Source organism: Phoenix dactylifera, chromosome 4, assembly GCF_009389715.1.
Source record: "Phoenix dactylifera cultivar Barhee BC4 chromosome 4, palm_55x_up_171113_PBpolish2nd_filt_p, whole genome shotgun sequence".
NCBI classification, from domain to species: Eukaryota; Viridiplantae; Streptophyta; class Magnoliopsida; order Arecales; family Arecaceae; genus Phoenix; species Phoenix dactylifera.
The window spans coordinates 33,041,928-33,058,860 of record NC_052395.1 but is presented as its reverse complement, the minus strand read 5'-3'; the positions used below and the strand labels follow the sequence as shown (position 1 = coordinate 33,058,860).

At 37.4% G+C, this 16,933-nt stretch overlaps 2 protein-coding genes across 6 annotated transcripts; one reads left to right on the top strand and one right to left on the bottom strand.

Annotated features, from left to right (window-relative positions):
* The first annotated feature begins 2,925 nt into the window (after positions 1-2,925).
* LOC103720068 (14-3-3-like protein GF14 iota) lies at positions 2,926-6,974 on the top strand. Of its 3 annotated transcripts, none has more exons than XM_008809602.3 (7): positions 2,926-3,155; positions 4,341-4,647; positions 5,374-5,461; positions 5,528-5,637; positions 5,723-5,871; positions 6,411-6,460; positions 6,574-6,974. In XM_008809602.3, exons 1-7 carry the CDS (start codon positions 3,083-3,085, stop codon positions 6,577-6,579), a joined length of 783 nt encoding a protein of 260 aa, XP_008807824.1. In that variant the 5' UTR covers positions 2,926-3,082; the 3' UTR covers positions 6,580-6,974. The 3 variants fall into 3 exon arrangements, with proteins under 3 accessions (XP_008807824.1, XP_026665401.1, XP_008807823.1); XM_026809600.2 differs by having other exon boundaries at positions 6,562-6,974; XM_008809601.3 differs by having other exon boundaries at positions 2,927-3,155; positions 6,568-6,974.
* A 1,601-nt stretch (positions 6,975-8,575) lies between these two features.
* Positions 8,576-15,282, bottom strand: LOC103720066. 3 transcript variants are annotated; one of them, XM_008809600.4, is made up of 6 exons: positions 14,993-15,282; positions 14,823-14,895; positions 13,338-13,389; positions 13,154-13,223; positions 9,118-9,219; positions 8,576-8,989 (listed from the first exon to the last, which is right to left on the bottom strand). In XM_008809600.4, the coding sequence occupies exons 1-5, from the start codon at positions 15,080-15,082 to the stop codon at positions 9,133-9,135; spliced, it is 372 nt and encodes a 123-aa protein (XP_008807822.1). In that variant the 5' UTR covers positions 15,083-15,282; the 3' UTR covers positions 8,576-8,989; positions 9,118-9,132. The 3 variants fall into 3 exon arrangements, with proteins under 3 accessions (XP_008807822.1, XP_026665402.1, XP_008807821.1); XM_026809601.2 differs by having other exon boundaries at positions 8,576-8,986; XM_008809599.4 differs by having other exon boundaries at positions 8,631-8,950; positions 14,993-15,279.
* Between the last annotated feature and the right edge of the window lie 1,651 nt (positions 15,283-16,933).

The window sequence follows — 16,933 nt, the reverse complement described above, 5'->3', positions numbered from 1 at the left end:
GTAATCCCCATGCCTAGCCACCAATTCCACATGTATAAGATGGGAGAGAGGCTGGCTTCCTCAAGGTAAACTTTGATAGAAGTCTGAAAAGCAATTATCAATAAGAAAGAGCTAGTTTCATCATTCGAATCATTATTGGTAGCAGTGACTGGTTGCCACTATCTGACACTTCGGTGCCACTCGTCAAGTTAAGAGCTGCATGATAGAGTTTGATGTACGCTATTTTCGTTCCGAGAGCTGATTGCATTAAGGTAACTTTAGAACAATTACTTCATGGATTGTAGCGGGGATGGAGCACCAGGAGACCTACTTTCCTTTATAGGTGGATTTCTGGAGACTTATTTTGAGCACGCATACTTATAAAGAGGGCAACATGTAGCTGATTGGATGGTTTTATTTATGGCTGTAGAGCAATGCTATATGGATGACATTGTTAGAGATCGAAAAATATTTTTGTCTCTGGTTGGTGTGTCTATTTTAGGGTCCTATAACTTGACGGTTCGCACACAAAAGAAAAAAAAAAAAAAGTGGGGAAGAGGGCAAGCATATCGGAAAGGACAAAAAAATATTGATAACAATAATAAAAATTAGAAAAAAATGCACCTGGAAAGAAAAAAAAAATATTGACATTGGAAAAAAAATTGTTCCAAGCAATGTTGAGATGGAGATGTAAGGGATCGAGTACTGTGCCTTTAGCATACAAAGCTTTGCTCTACCATTTCAAAGTCCCCATATGGTGCTGAAGGCTTTCAAAATTCAAATATCACGAAACGGTCGAAGGGTTTAGTTTCCTTCTATTTTTAATTTCCAGCTTATTTTACCACTGAGTGCCCATGCAGTCGCCCAAGCGCCGGACACGCCGCGACTCACGTGCGTCATGATGTTGATGCCGTGAGAGGAGGGATCAAACGGTGCGCATCTCATGCGGGTGGCGGGGCCCAACACTAAATGCGAGCAGGCCCAGCGGCAGCAGAACATGGGCCCACCACCTAAACATCGTGATGTTTTAGGTGTTGAAGTTCCCACCGGCCTATTTGAAGCCCTTAAGTCCGTTTGAAATGCCTTGGTTCACGGATGCACGACCCGGGGGGGGCCTCGGCCAAACCCCGCATTTTAATCAACGTAGCTTTAAAAGAAGGTAATGTGTGTGCAAGCAAGTGGTGACACAACCTAGATCAGTAGTAAAATAAATGCCTTACCAAGGCATTCAAGGGGGAAAAGAAAAGAAGACATAGGGTACATGAGAGTTAGCTCTGATTCGCAGGATTAGTGTGATACGAAGTGAGGTGTCGCTGCAAAGCACCAATCACATCATGACACGTGGCATTTTTATAAAAAATTAATATCAAGATTGGGTCTTGAAGTTTTTTTTTCCTCTTAATGTTCCTTAGGTGAAAGTTTTTAGCAAGTATTACACACCCTCATAATTAGGAGTACAAATGGGTCGGGTCGGATCATGAGTAACTCTGATCCAATCCGAATTTTTATTGGGATTCTAATTTTAGACCCAGACCCGACCCAATAGAATATTGAGTCAGGTTGGGTCGGGTCGGGTCCACCGCTATAATTTTTGACCCAACGAGTCATTCAGGTCGGGACAAGTCCTTGTATAACCTAGACACCCAAAAAATTCGAGTTCGGGTTAGGTCCGATTTGGGTAACCTATCTATGGCTTCCAAACTTGTATTTACACCTCCGCAGGTCGTAGCCCGCGAGCTCAAATAATTTTATAGATTCGGATCGAGTCGGATCGGGTTATAGGATTGAAAACCAAAATTACCGAAATTTCAAATAAGTTAGGTTGGATCTAAATTCAATAAGTCCAGACCTGACTCCGTAAATGGAATAGGTCTAATAGGACCCGATCCGGACCCATGAGTCCTTCAAAATAGATCGGGGCGAATCTAAGCTGGTCGGATTGGATCGAGTTACGGGTCAACCCCCGGCGACTGATTTGCAAACTTACTCATTATTGGAATTTCCAATGGCCAGCAGCCTTAGCATACGGTCTACCCCACAGAAACAAAGCACATAATTAAAAAACAAATAATGATAATGTCCGGTATTTTGTACTTACCAAGTCCATCCTGGCAGTTAGTTTAAATGCATTGTTTTAGTCCTCCTGGCTCATTATAAAGCATGTCGATGTTATAAATGTGAAGCGAAGCCTCGGTTAGACCAAGGTTTGCCCAAAACAAACTTTAGAACATCCTTCGCAGGCCAAGACAACATCCAATGGTTAACAAACTAGGCCAGCCTCAAAGCTTATTGTAACCATAAACTCAATAAAGAAGCTGATCTTTTTTTAGGCATGATCGTAGTTGATAATTTTTTAATTTTAAAATATAAAGATAAATAAGTTGATAAAATATTTCTTATCTATACATGAAACTTGGACTCTATGCAACATAATAGATTTAGACCATGCATGCCCAATCTAACTTGTAAAATAGCTTTCGAGCCTTTGATGTTTTTTAAATGAAAGTGAAACAAGCCCAACATAATGAAGAGCTGTTTCTCCAATTTTATGTTTTTTTTTTCTTGATTCTGCTAGCTGCACTTATGTTAGAAATGTATGAGTAGCAGTTGTAATAAAAAAAAAAAAAAGAAAGAAAAGAAAAGAAGAGGAGGAGGAGGTAAAAAAAAAAAACAAAATAAAAAAACAAAAAAAAACAAAAAAAACAAAAACAAGCCCAAGTGGAATGTTTACGGTTCATTGACCGGCTCAGTTTCCAAAACATTGGGGGGTGGAGGTGGGCCAGGAAGTCTTTAATCTTTAATCTTTAATTTCTTAAATTAGAAAGAAACCCGCATTGGTCAGCCCTAATCACGGGGGCGGGGGATAAACGGACGGCCCAGATGGACCAAAGGAAGCCCTCGACCGGTTTCTGTCATCACGATTCGCGCGGCGGTCGTTCAAACTGGAGTAACGGATGGCTGGATCCGGCCCCTCCCACCCACAGAGTGCTCGAGCTTTAACCGCACCCTTCGCTCCTTTAAATTCTTCCTCTCGCCCTCCTTGGATCTTTCTTGTTCAATTTCAAAGAGAAGCGTTTTCTTAGGGTTCGAAGGATAATCGCCAATGTCGACGGAGAAGGAGAGGGAGAGCCATGTCTACATGGCCAAGCTCGCGGAGCAGGCCGAGCGCTACGATGGTGAGTCTCTTGATCCGTGTTTCCTCTTGCCTCGCCTTGAATTTTTTTTTCTGTGTTTTTTTTTTTGACCTAGATTTCATTTACTATAGTTTATTTTTCATTGATTCATATTTTATATTTTGAATCCAATAGGCCATGGATCTGTTCCTTGTTGCATTTCCCTGCGCTTTTCTTAACGTTTTTGTCGTTTTTTCTGGGGAAATGTTGGTTTTGTCGGAGTTATGCGGTTATATCGTTTGTTAGATCAATTTTGTTACTTGTTTGCTTGATTTTTCAGCTAGATCTGTTCTTGTATGTTTGCCGCCTATTTGGATTATTTATTGTCGGGGTTGTTGTTATCTTATCTCGGATAAATTTCTTTGTTCATGAGATAAATTATAGAAATTTCATGTCTTGATCTGTTATTTTGCAATTCCTGGATCTTCCTGAAGGCGTATTGGTTTGTTCATGATTGTTTTTGGAAATTCAGAAGACGATCATAAGATCAGTGCTTGTATTGTCTCTGTAAAGCTCAAAAGGGTATTGGGAGTGGAAGTATCATTTATGATTGATATAGATGCTTCGAGATCCTATGCTTAGATGAAGGTTCATGGTAGTTGGAAAATTTTGTCTTCTTGTAGGAAAATGACAAAATCCGAGATATTAGTTATCTGCAAGTATAAACAGGGATAAAATCTGAAGGAGAAAATTCAAAAGTTATGATGGCCCATTATTGTTATGTTAATTAATAATTTTCTTTATGGAGGAGCATGCCATCTGAGTACAGATGTAATACTAAATTAAATTTATTTCATGGATTTATATCGACATGTAGATGGCCATATGGTGTGCAATGCTATGAATGGACGTGTTATATGTTTTAGTTTTCACATAATGTGCTATTTTGAGTTTGGTTCAGCATCTCATACATGTTGCAACAGTACTTGTCATCCCCTCTTCCATTTGGAGGAAATTCCAGGTTCAAAACTTGGGAGGTGATATTATCCAAGTATTTAGACCTGGGTAATTCTATTAGATGGGTATTCTGTCTCTTTTCATCAAAAATAGTGAAATATAAATTTATCTAGACTTCTTGCGTAGCTTTCTTTGCTATTCATAGTGTGGATGGCTTCTAAACACTGCAAGAAAAACCTGCGCACCTGTTATGGCAATAACAGTCTTATGGTTGCTACTCTCTTGATCCAGAAATGGTTGAAAGTATGAAGAAAGTTGCCAGGCTTGATTTGGAGCTGACAGTTGAGGAGAGAAACCTCCTCTCAGTGGGTTATAAAAATGTTATTGGGGCTCGCCGAGCATCATGGCGCATCATGTCATCTATTGAGCAGAAAGAAGAGTCAAAAGGGAATGAACAAAATGTTAAGGTAATTAAAGGTTATTGTCAAAAGGTGGAAGAAGAACTCACTCAGATATGCAATGATATCTTGGCTATCATAGATGAGCACCTGATCCCATCTTCTGGCTCTGGGGAGTCTACTGTTTTCTATTACAAAATGTAAGTCATATTTCCGCTTGATTGTATTTCTTATTCTATAGTTCCTTTTAAGTTTATATTGATAAGAAATGTTTGGAAGTTACTTGATACTGCTGAGCTAACCTATCATCTTAGATAATAGCTTGTTAAATAGTCTTTACTTCCAGATTCCATATAGCATTTTTTTATAATTTTTATTCATGGAATCATGGTAAAGATTTGGTTACCGGCATGTATCATCGAAATGGTGCAGAAGACATTTAAATGTGTTTTATCAGTCATGGCAATCCAAATTCATAATGAGGAAGTGCTTCAATAATCTATAGAAGTAAATTTCACCATCAATTAATTGAGGCTGCTTTCTTTTTTTTTCTTTTTTGTTTTGCTCATTGCTTTAAAGTGTGGTAGTAACACTGGAAAATAGACTTATTAGAACGTGGTGAAATGTGCCTATGGCTGATCACAAAGTGAATTACTAGTCACAATTCTCGCTTACATGATCTTGTGTTTGAATGATATTGATACATAACAATTTTATACTGCAATTTGTTTGAATCTTCATCGATGGTTCTATTTAGTGAGCAGAACCTTGGATTACATGCATCATTATCGCCATCTTGCCAAGGATGGAAGTTTAGATTATTGGTTCCCACTTGTGAAGATATCAACTAGGCTCACCCTTTTTCATTCCTTGATGCCCAAATCTGAAATGATACTTATCAATCTCTCTGATTATGTACAATGCAGGAAGGGTGATTACTACCGCTATCTTGCAGAGTTTAAGACCGATCAAGAGAGGAAAGAAGCAGCCGAACAGTCTTTGAAGGGCTATCAAGTATGTCCAGCATTTGCTCTTTATTTAATACCAGTATTTTTTCTTACATTGTTTGCATTTCTTTAGGCTGCCACTAACACAGCCAACACTGATCTGCCACCGACCCACCCAATTCGTCTTGGTCTCGCACTGAACTTCTCAGTTTTCTATTATGAAATTATGAATTCCCCTGAAAGGTATAACTAAGTCTTTCTAATATTTCGTTTGAGTTGTTACCTTCCTCCCTTAGTTTCCTAGAATAATTTTTGGACAATTTTTCAGGGCATGTCATTTGGCAAAACAAGCCTTTGATGAGGCAATTGCAGAACTGGACACTTTAAGTGAAGAGTCCTACAAGGATAGCACATTAATTATGCAGTTGTTGAGGGACAATCTTACCCTCTGGACTTCTGATTTACCTGATGATGGAGGTATCATACTATAAATATTGTCGGTTGATTTGACGTATAACATTTTACCATCTTACATGTGCATGTATTCCGGTCCAACTAAAATAAAAGGCGTAGTAACACTGGAAACTAAAACAAAGTCCCAGAGTTATTTTTCCTTGTTCTGTGCAATCCAAATTTGCAAGAAGTTTAATATACTTGGCATCCTTTTTGTATTTGGTATGATAATTATGAATTTTGCTAGCATGAGTGGGTTGTTTGTGTGTATGTATGTGCCCCCAAATATTGGCTGGTTATTTCTATGGGAGGCAAATATGAAGTTATGTTGATGCTTGCCAGAGGGATGCTCAATTATTATCACCTTTGTTCAGTGGGGCTGCCAACTGGTTCAGTTGGTAAAGTCACTGCATATTGATACCAGTGACTTGGGTATAATCCTGCCCTTTAATTTAGACCAGGCTTCCAGCCCTCCTAGTTTAGAGAGAGAGAGAGAGAGAGAGAGAGGTATTTTGATTAGAAAAAGCCAATTCAATTGGTCTCAAATCTGACATGCATTGCAGGTGATGATGGTTTCAAGGGCGAGGATGCTAAAGCAGCTGCTGAGTCTGAGGTATGGTAGTCACCAGAATTCTGGTCTTTTTCCATGAAACCGTCTATTATGAAGTTTTGAGTTTTGTCCGTATTAACGATAATGTAACTTTTGTTTTTCGGTCCAAGAACTAGTGGTGATGCTCATGTTCTGCAAAATTGGGACTGTCTTATACGTGACAGCCATGTGATACCAGTCTTCAGAAGTTTTTTTTTTTTTTTTTGGTTGAACGGGAGTTGCTCCATTATATATCAAACTATGGATCTCTTCCTTTAAAGGGGTTTTCTGTTCTACATAATGATAGGAGAAAGCTTGGCCGGTGGTCTGTCTTCCTGATCTTTTAACCTTCTTCCTTCTTCATTCTTCTTTCTTATGATGAAAAGCATCTAATAGTGGTCTGTATTAGGTTAAACAGATACAACTGGTGGTGGACTAGTGATGGCGATGTTGCTATTTCTGTTTTCTTTTTGCTTATCAATTTTCTTCAATGTTTCTGAACTGTCTATGGAATCAAACTCTACATTTATCTTTTCACATGACTGCACAATTTTCTAAATTGCTCTTTACACTATCTGTTAATTCTAACATGCAAGGTTTGTTTGTTAATGTTATTTTCTATATTAAATATCTGAAAGGTAGCAACATCTGGCTTAGGCAACAATAGTTTATTTCCAGATATTTATCCTGGGAAAATTTCTTTGAGGCTCAATCCTGCAGTGATGAGCTAAGGACAATGACAATGGGTGAGTGGGGTTTAAATCTGACGAGCGAAAATGGGGTTGAGAAGGCTTGCTTTAAATTGAGCCAATTGCTCGAACAAAATAGTGAAGTGTGGGCTTGCCTAGTTACCCAGTGGCTGGACAAGGTGGCGATAATCTCCTAATTAGTAATACATAAATATAGTTTGCATAATTGCACTCGAGTCTTCATGTTGAGCCTTCATACAGAATCAGGAGAGTTGTAATTTACCTTGAGAATTATTGATACTTTAGTGGATCATATATGGAGTCTTGCAGGGTTATGGTTGGAGATGACAGGCCTCTTCTTATTGCAGTTTTCTCGGTCAAGTTGGTCATGTTGCTGAAAAAGGAAAAACAGAAGAAAGGCTCAAAGGTTGTGAGAAATTTAATGTTCCAACATCAAGGTTGGCAAATCTTCTTCAGATATTGCTTTAGAATATGTTGGCTTTCTTAAAAAATAGTAAACCCAGGTTCATTGCATTTGCAATCAGCTGTGGAAATGATTGGTTGGTATAGCTAATCACCAATTTTGATTCATGAGAATGCTTGGTTGAGTAGAAAGATTGGTGTCAGCTATTGGCATAGTGAAGCAAACGTACGGGCTGTGCAGCTTTTTTTCATTTTTTATCTTGAGCTACTGGAGGGCAATGTCCATCCACAGTTTTCATGAAGCAAATGAAATCAAGTATACAGAAGTGCAGTAGTTAAGAGAAGGAAAAAAATGCATAAAATAAACAACCAACAGGAGATGAGATTTAGATGATAAAGAGATCTGACTGGTGAAACTGTCCTCAAATGTTGTTGAGTTCTCTGGTCTGGTCCAGAAGCAGAACGCCTTGACCATGGCTGAGATGGTAACCAAGATATCCCTGCTCTCTGAAAGAAACGGTTGCTCCTCTTGTTCTAGGGCATCCATAGGGTTGTGAGCGCTAATGCTTTCCGTCCTTTGTTGAAAGAAAATTGAATAGCACGGCGATAGGCAGTAGATGGATTCGATGATGGTAACTAGGGCACGCCTATTTTCTGATTTAAAGTATTCCAAATCCCTAGAGACTAGAAGCAATGAAGAGGTGGTTGCCTCTTGTACTTGGTTACATGGCACACAAGCGCTTGTGCAGCCACTGCCGTTTGGCCAGGTTCTCATATAACATTGGCTCCTCGCCCCTCTCATATCACACCCTAACGAGGTTTTGGAGATGAGGATTAGGCTGGGAGGCTGGGAACCTGAGACCTGCCATACTATCCTGAAAGCATAAAGATCTGTAGGATGAGCATTTCTAGGGCCACCAACAAACCAGAATTTGGGATCCTCCAGCTGAAACCTTGTGGAGGTTTTCTTCACTTCCCCACAAACATATTTCCCTGGGAACCTGAAACAAAATATATGGAAAAAAGATTTACAATAAGGAGACTATTAGTCGTAATATCTTGAGGTTAGAACACCATTTGAGTAATCTCAAAGTCAGCCGCAAGCATTTAACTGGTTTAGCTCTTGAATTCAACCAAATGCAACTGAATAGTTGTTGAGACAGGTGAGGCATCCCATGGCTAGTAATCACCAAGATAACATCAACTTTTCAGAGCCAAATAGAATTTACAAAGGACGTCCAAAGGAACCTCCGCTTAACATATATGGAGCTGGCAAGGCCTTTGCCATCTATTCAGTTCCAAAAAACATGGAAAAGTGAACCTATGCATATGCACATAAGGGCTGAAACGTCTGAGACGGGGAAATGTGGCTTCTGGTATTGACCTTTGTGCAGATGAGTTGCTGCCAAAAGTCGAATGTTGTTAGTGGATCTCACCTCTTCTGATTCAAAAAACATTTTAGACATATGATAGAATGATGTCAACATGAATCTAAACTTCAACAAAGATACTTGGAACTCGACTGGTCATTCTCTGCCATGTCATATGGTAATCTGAAAAAAAAATTACCTCTACTAATGCATGTTACTGCTCGTCCTTGACAAAAAAATTCTGTGGCAAGGAAAAATCTTCCTCCTGATTTAAAGTGTCTGTCTCTTCGTCATCTGGTTTCTGGATTTACAAGGAAACATGTTTAGCTGCTGTTATTTATGCTCTATCATCCAGACAGCAAATTGCATTTAAAAGCAGAATGTAAAAGCCATCCAACATTTGATGCAAAACAATTACAAATGCAAGACCAAGATTTCAGCAATTTATAACATTACACCAGGTGACATCAAATAAAACTCAACTTTGAATTCACATGTTTTATGTAGAAACTTCGAACACTTAACTGAAAAGGAGAATTTTATAGTTAAAAGAAAGCTCAGGCATGGCAAGGTCTAAAAATTTATACTTGAAAAAGGAAAGAAAAACAAGTTGCATTTTAAGGTTGTATATTATTGAGGCTTTGGCTAAAATCAATAGCCAACAGATGCGCTGGAGAAGCATCAGCTTCATAACTTCTTGACTTTGCTTCAAAAGTCACAAAAAAAAGTGAATGAGGAAACAAGAACACTTCCCCAACAGCATACCAGATGGATGAAGTCAAAGGTATTCTCGGAGTTTCATGTGGTGGTCATGTATCATGAGACAGATGAATAAATAAATAAATAACACTACATATAAAAGTGAATGCTTACGTGAGATGTCTCGATAAAAGACTACTAGATGAATAAATTTCACTAGAAAAATATATAAATTGATAGCAAGATGCATTGCAAGTGTCCACTTTAAAAGATAAATAAGTCAGGAGATTATCAGTCAGACCAACACAGGTGAAAGAGAAAAATGACATAAGATTGCCATGTGTAACAGAAACTGAGGTCCTGATTTTCTTCCCGTTGATAAACAGGGAAACAAAATCTAGAATCAAACTGGAACAGGTGCTAGGGTGACCCCTGCATAAAGAGATTAAGATGTGATACACTAAAAAGTAGCACCTTAAAAGGCTCATGTAGAAATCAGTAGTGTTGTGCCGATCAGCTTTATGCAGTAAGAAAATGCACATACCTAAAAGAATCCCCCCTCAAATTAGTATTAACTATACTAGCAGTAATAATTAAATAAGTTTAGATAACACTTAACATGAATGAATTCTCTGAAAAACTCTATTTGGTTGCTTTTCATAGAACCTGTTTTGGAAAAACTGACAGGCCATTAAACCTAAAAAATGAGTTTTCTAAAACAGGTTCTCCTTGTTTCCTATAAACGTGTTAAATCAGGTTTTATGATTGTCTGTTTAAATACAAATCGTTATGAGAGGAAGTAAAAAAATCCACCCCACAGAGAATGCACGAGCAAAACCATGCAACCATGATCAAAACAACCCAGTCTCAACACAGAATGCACTTGTTGGTGTAATTTGCATGATTATCTAGAGGTTACCAAATCATTAAATGTGTGCAATCATCACATTTCCACTGATGATAGAAGAGCAACGAGCACTTTTAGAAACCAACAATTACGAATCTAATGATGAAGTATTTTTTATCTGTCTTCCTTTGATGGATGAGGCTCTACAAGGTAAGGACCACCGTGTAGACATAAAAGCGCCTTAGTTAAAGCCTGTACAGTTCAAGACAATAACTTCTTCAAAAGCATTAATAATGTCTTTGGCCTTTCAGATCCAACAACAAACGTAAATCAACTACAAGGAGCTGTCCATGGTACAATTTCCGCCTGCGGTGCCTTCTGTTGTGTTACTAAATCACAAAGCGGTTGCACAACAACCCCTTTTGTAACTAATTGATACATTAGAGTTAACCAAGACACAACAGAAGGATCACTTATATAAAAGCTTGGTATAAGGGAATCTTCATATTGATTCTTCTCTCTAAGATGTGAATACAGATATAATCTGCCACACCTACTGCATATGTGCATATGACTACCCTTTTTAACATGTTTCAGAGTGATATAAAGCCCCTCTACCTCCAAGTCAAACTTTCGAAAATTTTAACACAACAAAGGTTTAATATTTCACCTAATTTTGCATCTTATTCCCAGAGTTAATAAGACATTTAACAACCGCACTCATACTTTTTACAGCTTTCTTCCACTAATACTTTTTACAGCTTTCTTCCAATGAAAGTTTCATGGCATTGGTATAATTCCTGCATTTGATGTAAATGAGGCATTTACTTAATCCTTCTTCAGCATAGAAGTTTCTCTTCCCACCAAAGGTCATTCAGTGTATCAGAACGTCCATCAGAAAATATTCATCATCAGGCCATGGCCGTAACAATTAACCTAGTTACATGCATTTTAGTAGGCTTCAGAATGATACTTCACAATAGAAGCCTACTTAAGCTCGTCAAAGACTAAAATATCCATTCATACTATAATGTACAAGACATACCGTGACATTGAAATGTTCAAATGACATGGTTGTGCGTGCTATGCATTTGAAGCATCAATCGGTGTTACGACATACTGGTGGAACAAATATGCTACATCCAGTCCACAATGATAGAGGCTAATTTTGTATAGTTTGTTCATCAATCATATCAATCATGCAAGTAGATTCCTCCCTCATCTGCACCCTCATTTACTCACTCAAAACCACTAACCTTTGCAACCCTCTCCATTGATTATACTTTAGAACTAGAATTTAACAATGCACAACATTCTACAACTCGCTACCATCTCTACGTTCTCTGTTTTGTTAGGAGTTGTCGAAGTCTGTATGCTCATCAACCTTCTCATTCACCTCCAGCTCCAAAAGAAACAACAAACAATGTAATTCCATTTCTTTCAGAAATTTGCTAGTCCATTTTAAAGGTGCCAAAAACATTTCATACCTTGATACATTTGGGTATTGTTTAACATCTAGAAACTATATTGCAACGTCTTTTGGTGATTGAAAGGATCTTAGACATTCTCTTGTATACCTTCAGAAATTAATTACTTCTCTCTTTGGAGTATCAACTTAAAATATGTATTGGGCCTTTAATACGACGCTTCTCAATATAAATAATTAGTTCTTGACTTTCCTTGATGAGATGAACCAAAAACCAGTTGACATTCAGTTGCAACCTCATAAATCTTCAATTACTAAAAACTCAAGTAAGGTGATAAAATTTATTATTGCAATTGAGTGAAGGTAAAAGATGAGAATTTTTTGTAGCCACTTCTACCAAGTTCTTTATTTGCCAATAATTCACTTCTGCTTCCTTTCTATGCATTATAAATGACTTCATAACTTCACAAAACGAAATCATGAGTCCTTAGCATTGTAGTTTGATTGTTTTACTGGTTAGAGGGATTGGCATCTCTTCAATTAAAAGGTGCTCCACATCCAAGTAGCAATGAATAGTTTCACCTATAGTCATGTATAATACAAAAACATGTTTTTGCATAAAATTAGGATAAAAAAGTTTAACCCAGCCATGCTTCTAACCATCTTAGCCATTAGCAATCATCAGCGTTTCGTCTCAAACCAAGTATGAGGTGTATCCTTTTTGTCACAGAAGACCACATGACAATGGATTGACTTGAAATACAATAAAGCAAGATAAACATGCCCTGCATGAACCAAGCATTGCAGATGCTCACCAACATTAAGTGCATGAACCCTGTGTATATAAAATGATTAAAAATGAGGTAGTATATGACATGAATTCTGCTTAGACCTCATTAATACTTACATGCAGTCCCCCCACCACCAAACCCTTAGACCTCATTAATACTTACATGCAGCCCCCCCACCACCAAACCCACCCGCCCCACCGCCCCCACCCCCCCCACCCCCCCAAAAAAATAAAGAACACACAAATATGCATTATACAACTTCAGTACATGCAGCCATTATCTCTAATACCATGGAATTAATTCGTCTTCTACCTGCTGTTAAACATTCCCTTGCATTTCCTTTATCCTTTAAGTTGCCAGTGAAAATTGTTGATAGGGATACATTGTACTTTCTAGCTACATCTAATTGTGAGAATAAAGGCAAACATTATAGCAATAGAACCATAGATATTAAGAAGAATCTTCACTTTACCAGCATTTCTAAATTGAAGAAGCGGTCTAGCAACTGCAAAACCTCGTCCGCTGAGAAGTGTCTGTCAAAGCTGCAATTACAAGCTATAGAATTATAAGCATAATTTACATATAGTGAATCTTCTGTATTAATCATGCATAGTAATGAGGTATATTTCAAATACATAAATCAAAAGGCCACAAACCTCCTGTGCAAATACTCCATCAGCCCATAGAGAACAAAATGGCGATGAATACCTGTATAGAAATGGTCGTACAACATGAGAATTTTAGATGGGCAACCATATTCATAACTAGAAAGGATGAAATCAAAAGATCATAAACAATTATCCCCAGAATAACGTTTCTCACTTTTAAATCATGGTATGCTAAGCTTGATTACAATTTGTTTTAGAGATTTTGGCCCAAAACTTACCCTTTTTTCACCCAGAGGTTAATATACATAAAAGATGGAGACATCAAGTCCATCAAGTTGGGTGTTAACTTCAAGGACATGGATCTTGACTATTATAAGTGGACGTTATGTCCATCCATTCTTTCATGGAAAATTAAATGATTTGTATGACACTCAAGTATAAAATTTTCTGAATTCCACCTCTACACTGAGCATGCTCTTGAACCAGTCCTACAGATATTGTTGATATTTCTTATACAGCAATTAAAATATGTCTAAAGTCGGACTGAACATCCAGGTCAAAGTTTAATCAACCAATTTTGGCCTACTTTCACTTTGGATGGACAGGGCATAAATTGAGCCAGCTTTCAGCCAATCCACAACATACTTGAATGAACATGTGAAAGCAAACGTGACAGCTAAGATATTGATAGCTGCATATACAGAGAGAATGTATTTAAAAGTCTAAAAAAGAATAGTGTTCCCTCACAATTCTCCACTCCGATCATAATTCAGCCTACACTGTGATGAACCCACCACCAGGCACATCGACCATACCTAATGCGGGTCACTGACGCACAAAATATGGTTTGGTGATTGGAATTTATTGAACTTTTGCATTGTCATCATATTAAAATATCACATATCAGAGTTGATAGACTCTCCATGCATAGCGAACCAAGAAACTGGAAAAACTAAATGATTGTTCAACTCTTTTGTTTCTAGAATATTGTCTGGAACATGTAATAGCGTCAATGTCACTAAGACCTTGGGTAAGTTGACGCAAAAGTAATAATACGACATAAATCTTCATTCATATAAAAAAAGTATGGATAATTTCATAGCTTACTGCATAGATCATGGTTACATGGCAGCCACTCTAATATCTTCCTAATCATGAACTAAGAATCTAGAACCAAATAGCATTATCCCAGCGTATGTTTCAACTAGATGTACCCTTTAACATCAAGTATAACCAAGACCAAATCTTTCATCAAAGCTAAGCATTTCCATGTATCCTTTTTTTGTCCGCATTATATCTGAGGGAGTGAGCAGAGGCCCCTACGAAAGAGAACACGAGAGATAAAATCATTTTTATTGCCACCAACTAGCTGCTCCTTTCATTTCCACGTCACGGGCATAAATAATTTCAACCACAAACAGACATGCAAGAACTTTTGAGACATAGAAGAGACTTATCAGCTCACAGCGTCAAGTGAAGAAGAAACTAGTAATCAAATCAGTTAAAATAAAGATAAAGAGAGAAAAAAAATACCTTGCAGTTTAGAAGGAGGGTAGATTTCCAGAGCTTCCAGCACCCTCAATTCCAGTTCCACCTGCGATTGCTCCTAATTAAGAGAAAAAAAACCATAAAAAATTAAAAAATATATATACAGGTTAAACAAAGAAAGTTGATTCGGAAAGAGTCCGAGGGGGATCTCGAACCATAGGTAACGAAGAGGCTGAGGAGGGGGGAGCGTGGCCCGGGGAATGGACAGAGATGCCGTCTTGCTCCTCCTCGCCCGCCGCTTCCATTTTCTTATTTCTCTCGATCTCGCCAAAAGAAAAACCCTAATCCAGGTTTGCTCGAAGAAGCCCCAGAGAGTGCGATTTTTTTGCGGTGGTGCCGCGGGCGAGATCGGCGGGCTTCCGAATACGCCGCCAAAGGCGTGAGGGGATAAAACGATGTTGAGGGTCCTCCGTTGGGAACGACCGCCAGCTGCTCTTAAGGAACAAAAATCATAGGTAGATAGTATGGTACGTACTCCTATTTCGATCACGTTGATATTTTATACGAATTTCAAAAAAATATATAAAAAATTTTAATAAAAATAAAATTTTATTTCTAACAAAGTAACGTTGAGAAAAATAATTATACCACCGTATCCTCTTTCTTTCTCGTATCGCCGTATCAAGAAGAGAGATTATTCATATCCTCTTTCTTCTTCCTCATGCTTTCCCTTCTATCTAATTTTTCATCAAACCATCTCTCCAACCCATCCTTCTCCCATCGAGTTTCTTTCTCCTCGAAATTTCTCTCTTTTTTAAAATTTTTGTATCTAAAAGTTCATGGAATCTGAGGAATGATATGTATAAAAAAATTTATGTTAGAAAAAAGTAAAAAATTTTTTTTATCATTTTGTTAATTTTTTTCTTCTCTTCTTTTCATAAATTATGTTAGGAAAAAGTTGGAAGAGTACTCAAGAGATGAGATTTTAAGTTCTAGTACAAGTCCCATTCGGGATACCGAGCTCTCCTCACCAAAAGCTATGATATTAGTTAAAATTAATTTCTATGTTTCATCTCTTATTTGCAATGCTAAATTATATTACTTAATATATGCTGATATCCACATATTACGTTATACTTATGCTAGTATATACAACATATTCAAATAATACATACTTATACCTAGTTAAAATAATATAATAAGAATAACTGCATGCATAATTTTTCTGATATAGATATAATATCAGTTAAGTTTACTATAATTATTGATGTACTACTTTTGAATGCATTACCATAGTTATTTTTTATCTTGAAGAACATGACATATTATTTTTTTTGTATTATTTGATGTTGTTAGATATCTATTCAAGATGAAAGTTCATTGCAAAAGATAGTTGTTGTTTCATATTCAAACCCAAAAGTTGGTATGTTGTTTACTTTAGAAGAAGAAGCATATGAATTTTATAACTCATATATGAAGAGAGTTGGTTTTAGTGTTCGCAAGGGTCACCGTAGGATTAGAAAGGATGGAAGCATACAGAGTAGAACATTTTTGTGCAATAAAGAACGTACTCGTGGTTCTCATCCTACATATATATCTAAGAAACCATGAGCGATCGAGAGAACTAATTGCATGGCTTGTGTTAAATTCAAAATTGATCGTAAAAATTTATGGGTAGTGAGTAAAATTATCATTGATCATAATCATCCTCTAACAAGTCCTGACAAGGCATATATGTTAAGGTCGCATCGCAAACTATTTCCTGTTCATATGATGGTTATTGATCAGATGGAAAAAGCTGGAGTGAAGCCTTCACAAGCTTACAATTTTTTTGTCGAAGGATCCCAAGGTGTTGAACATGTCGGCTTTACAAGAGTTGATTACTCTAACTATTTGCGTACAAAGAAAACGAGACTACTTAACATTGGAGATGCACAAATTCTCTTGGATTATTTGAAGAGTCGGCGGTCAGAAGATCCTTCATTTTATTATGCGATACAGGTCAATGAAATAGGGCAATTGGCTAATTTCTTTTAGGCAGTTGGGAGATCAATTATGGACTATGGATGTTTTAGGGATGTGGTTTCATTTGATACTACTTTTAAGACAAATAAATATGAAATGCCCTTTGCTGCACTTCTTGGTATTAATCATCA

Bases quoted from the DNA above. Each gene is read 5' to 3' on its own strand.
- LOC103720068 (XM_026809600.2), top strand. From the start codon at position 3,083: ATGTCGACGGAGAAGGAGAGGGAGAGCCATGTCTACATGGCCAAGCTC. The intron at 3,156-4,340 runs GTGAGTCTCTTG...CTCTTGATCCAG, and splicing joins GCAGGCCGAGCGCTACGATG to AAATGGTTGAAAGTATGAAG. The intron at 5,638-5,722 runs GTATAACTAAGT...ACAATTTTTCAG, and splicing joins ATTATGAATTCCCCTGAAAG to GGCATGTCATTTGGCAAAAC.
- LOC103720066 (XM_008809600.4), bottom strand. From the start codon at position 15,082: ATGGAAGCGGCGGGCGAGGAGGAGCAAGACGGCATCTCTGTCCATTCC. The intron at 13,224-13,337 runs GTTTGTGGCCTT...TTGTAATTGCAG, and splicing joins ATGGAGTATTTGCACAGGAG to CTTTGACAGACACTTCTCAG. The intron at 9,220-13,153 runs GTAAAGTGAAGA...TTGTAAATCCAG, and splicing joins TCTTCAATTTAGAAATGCTG to AAACCAGATGACGAAGAGAC.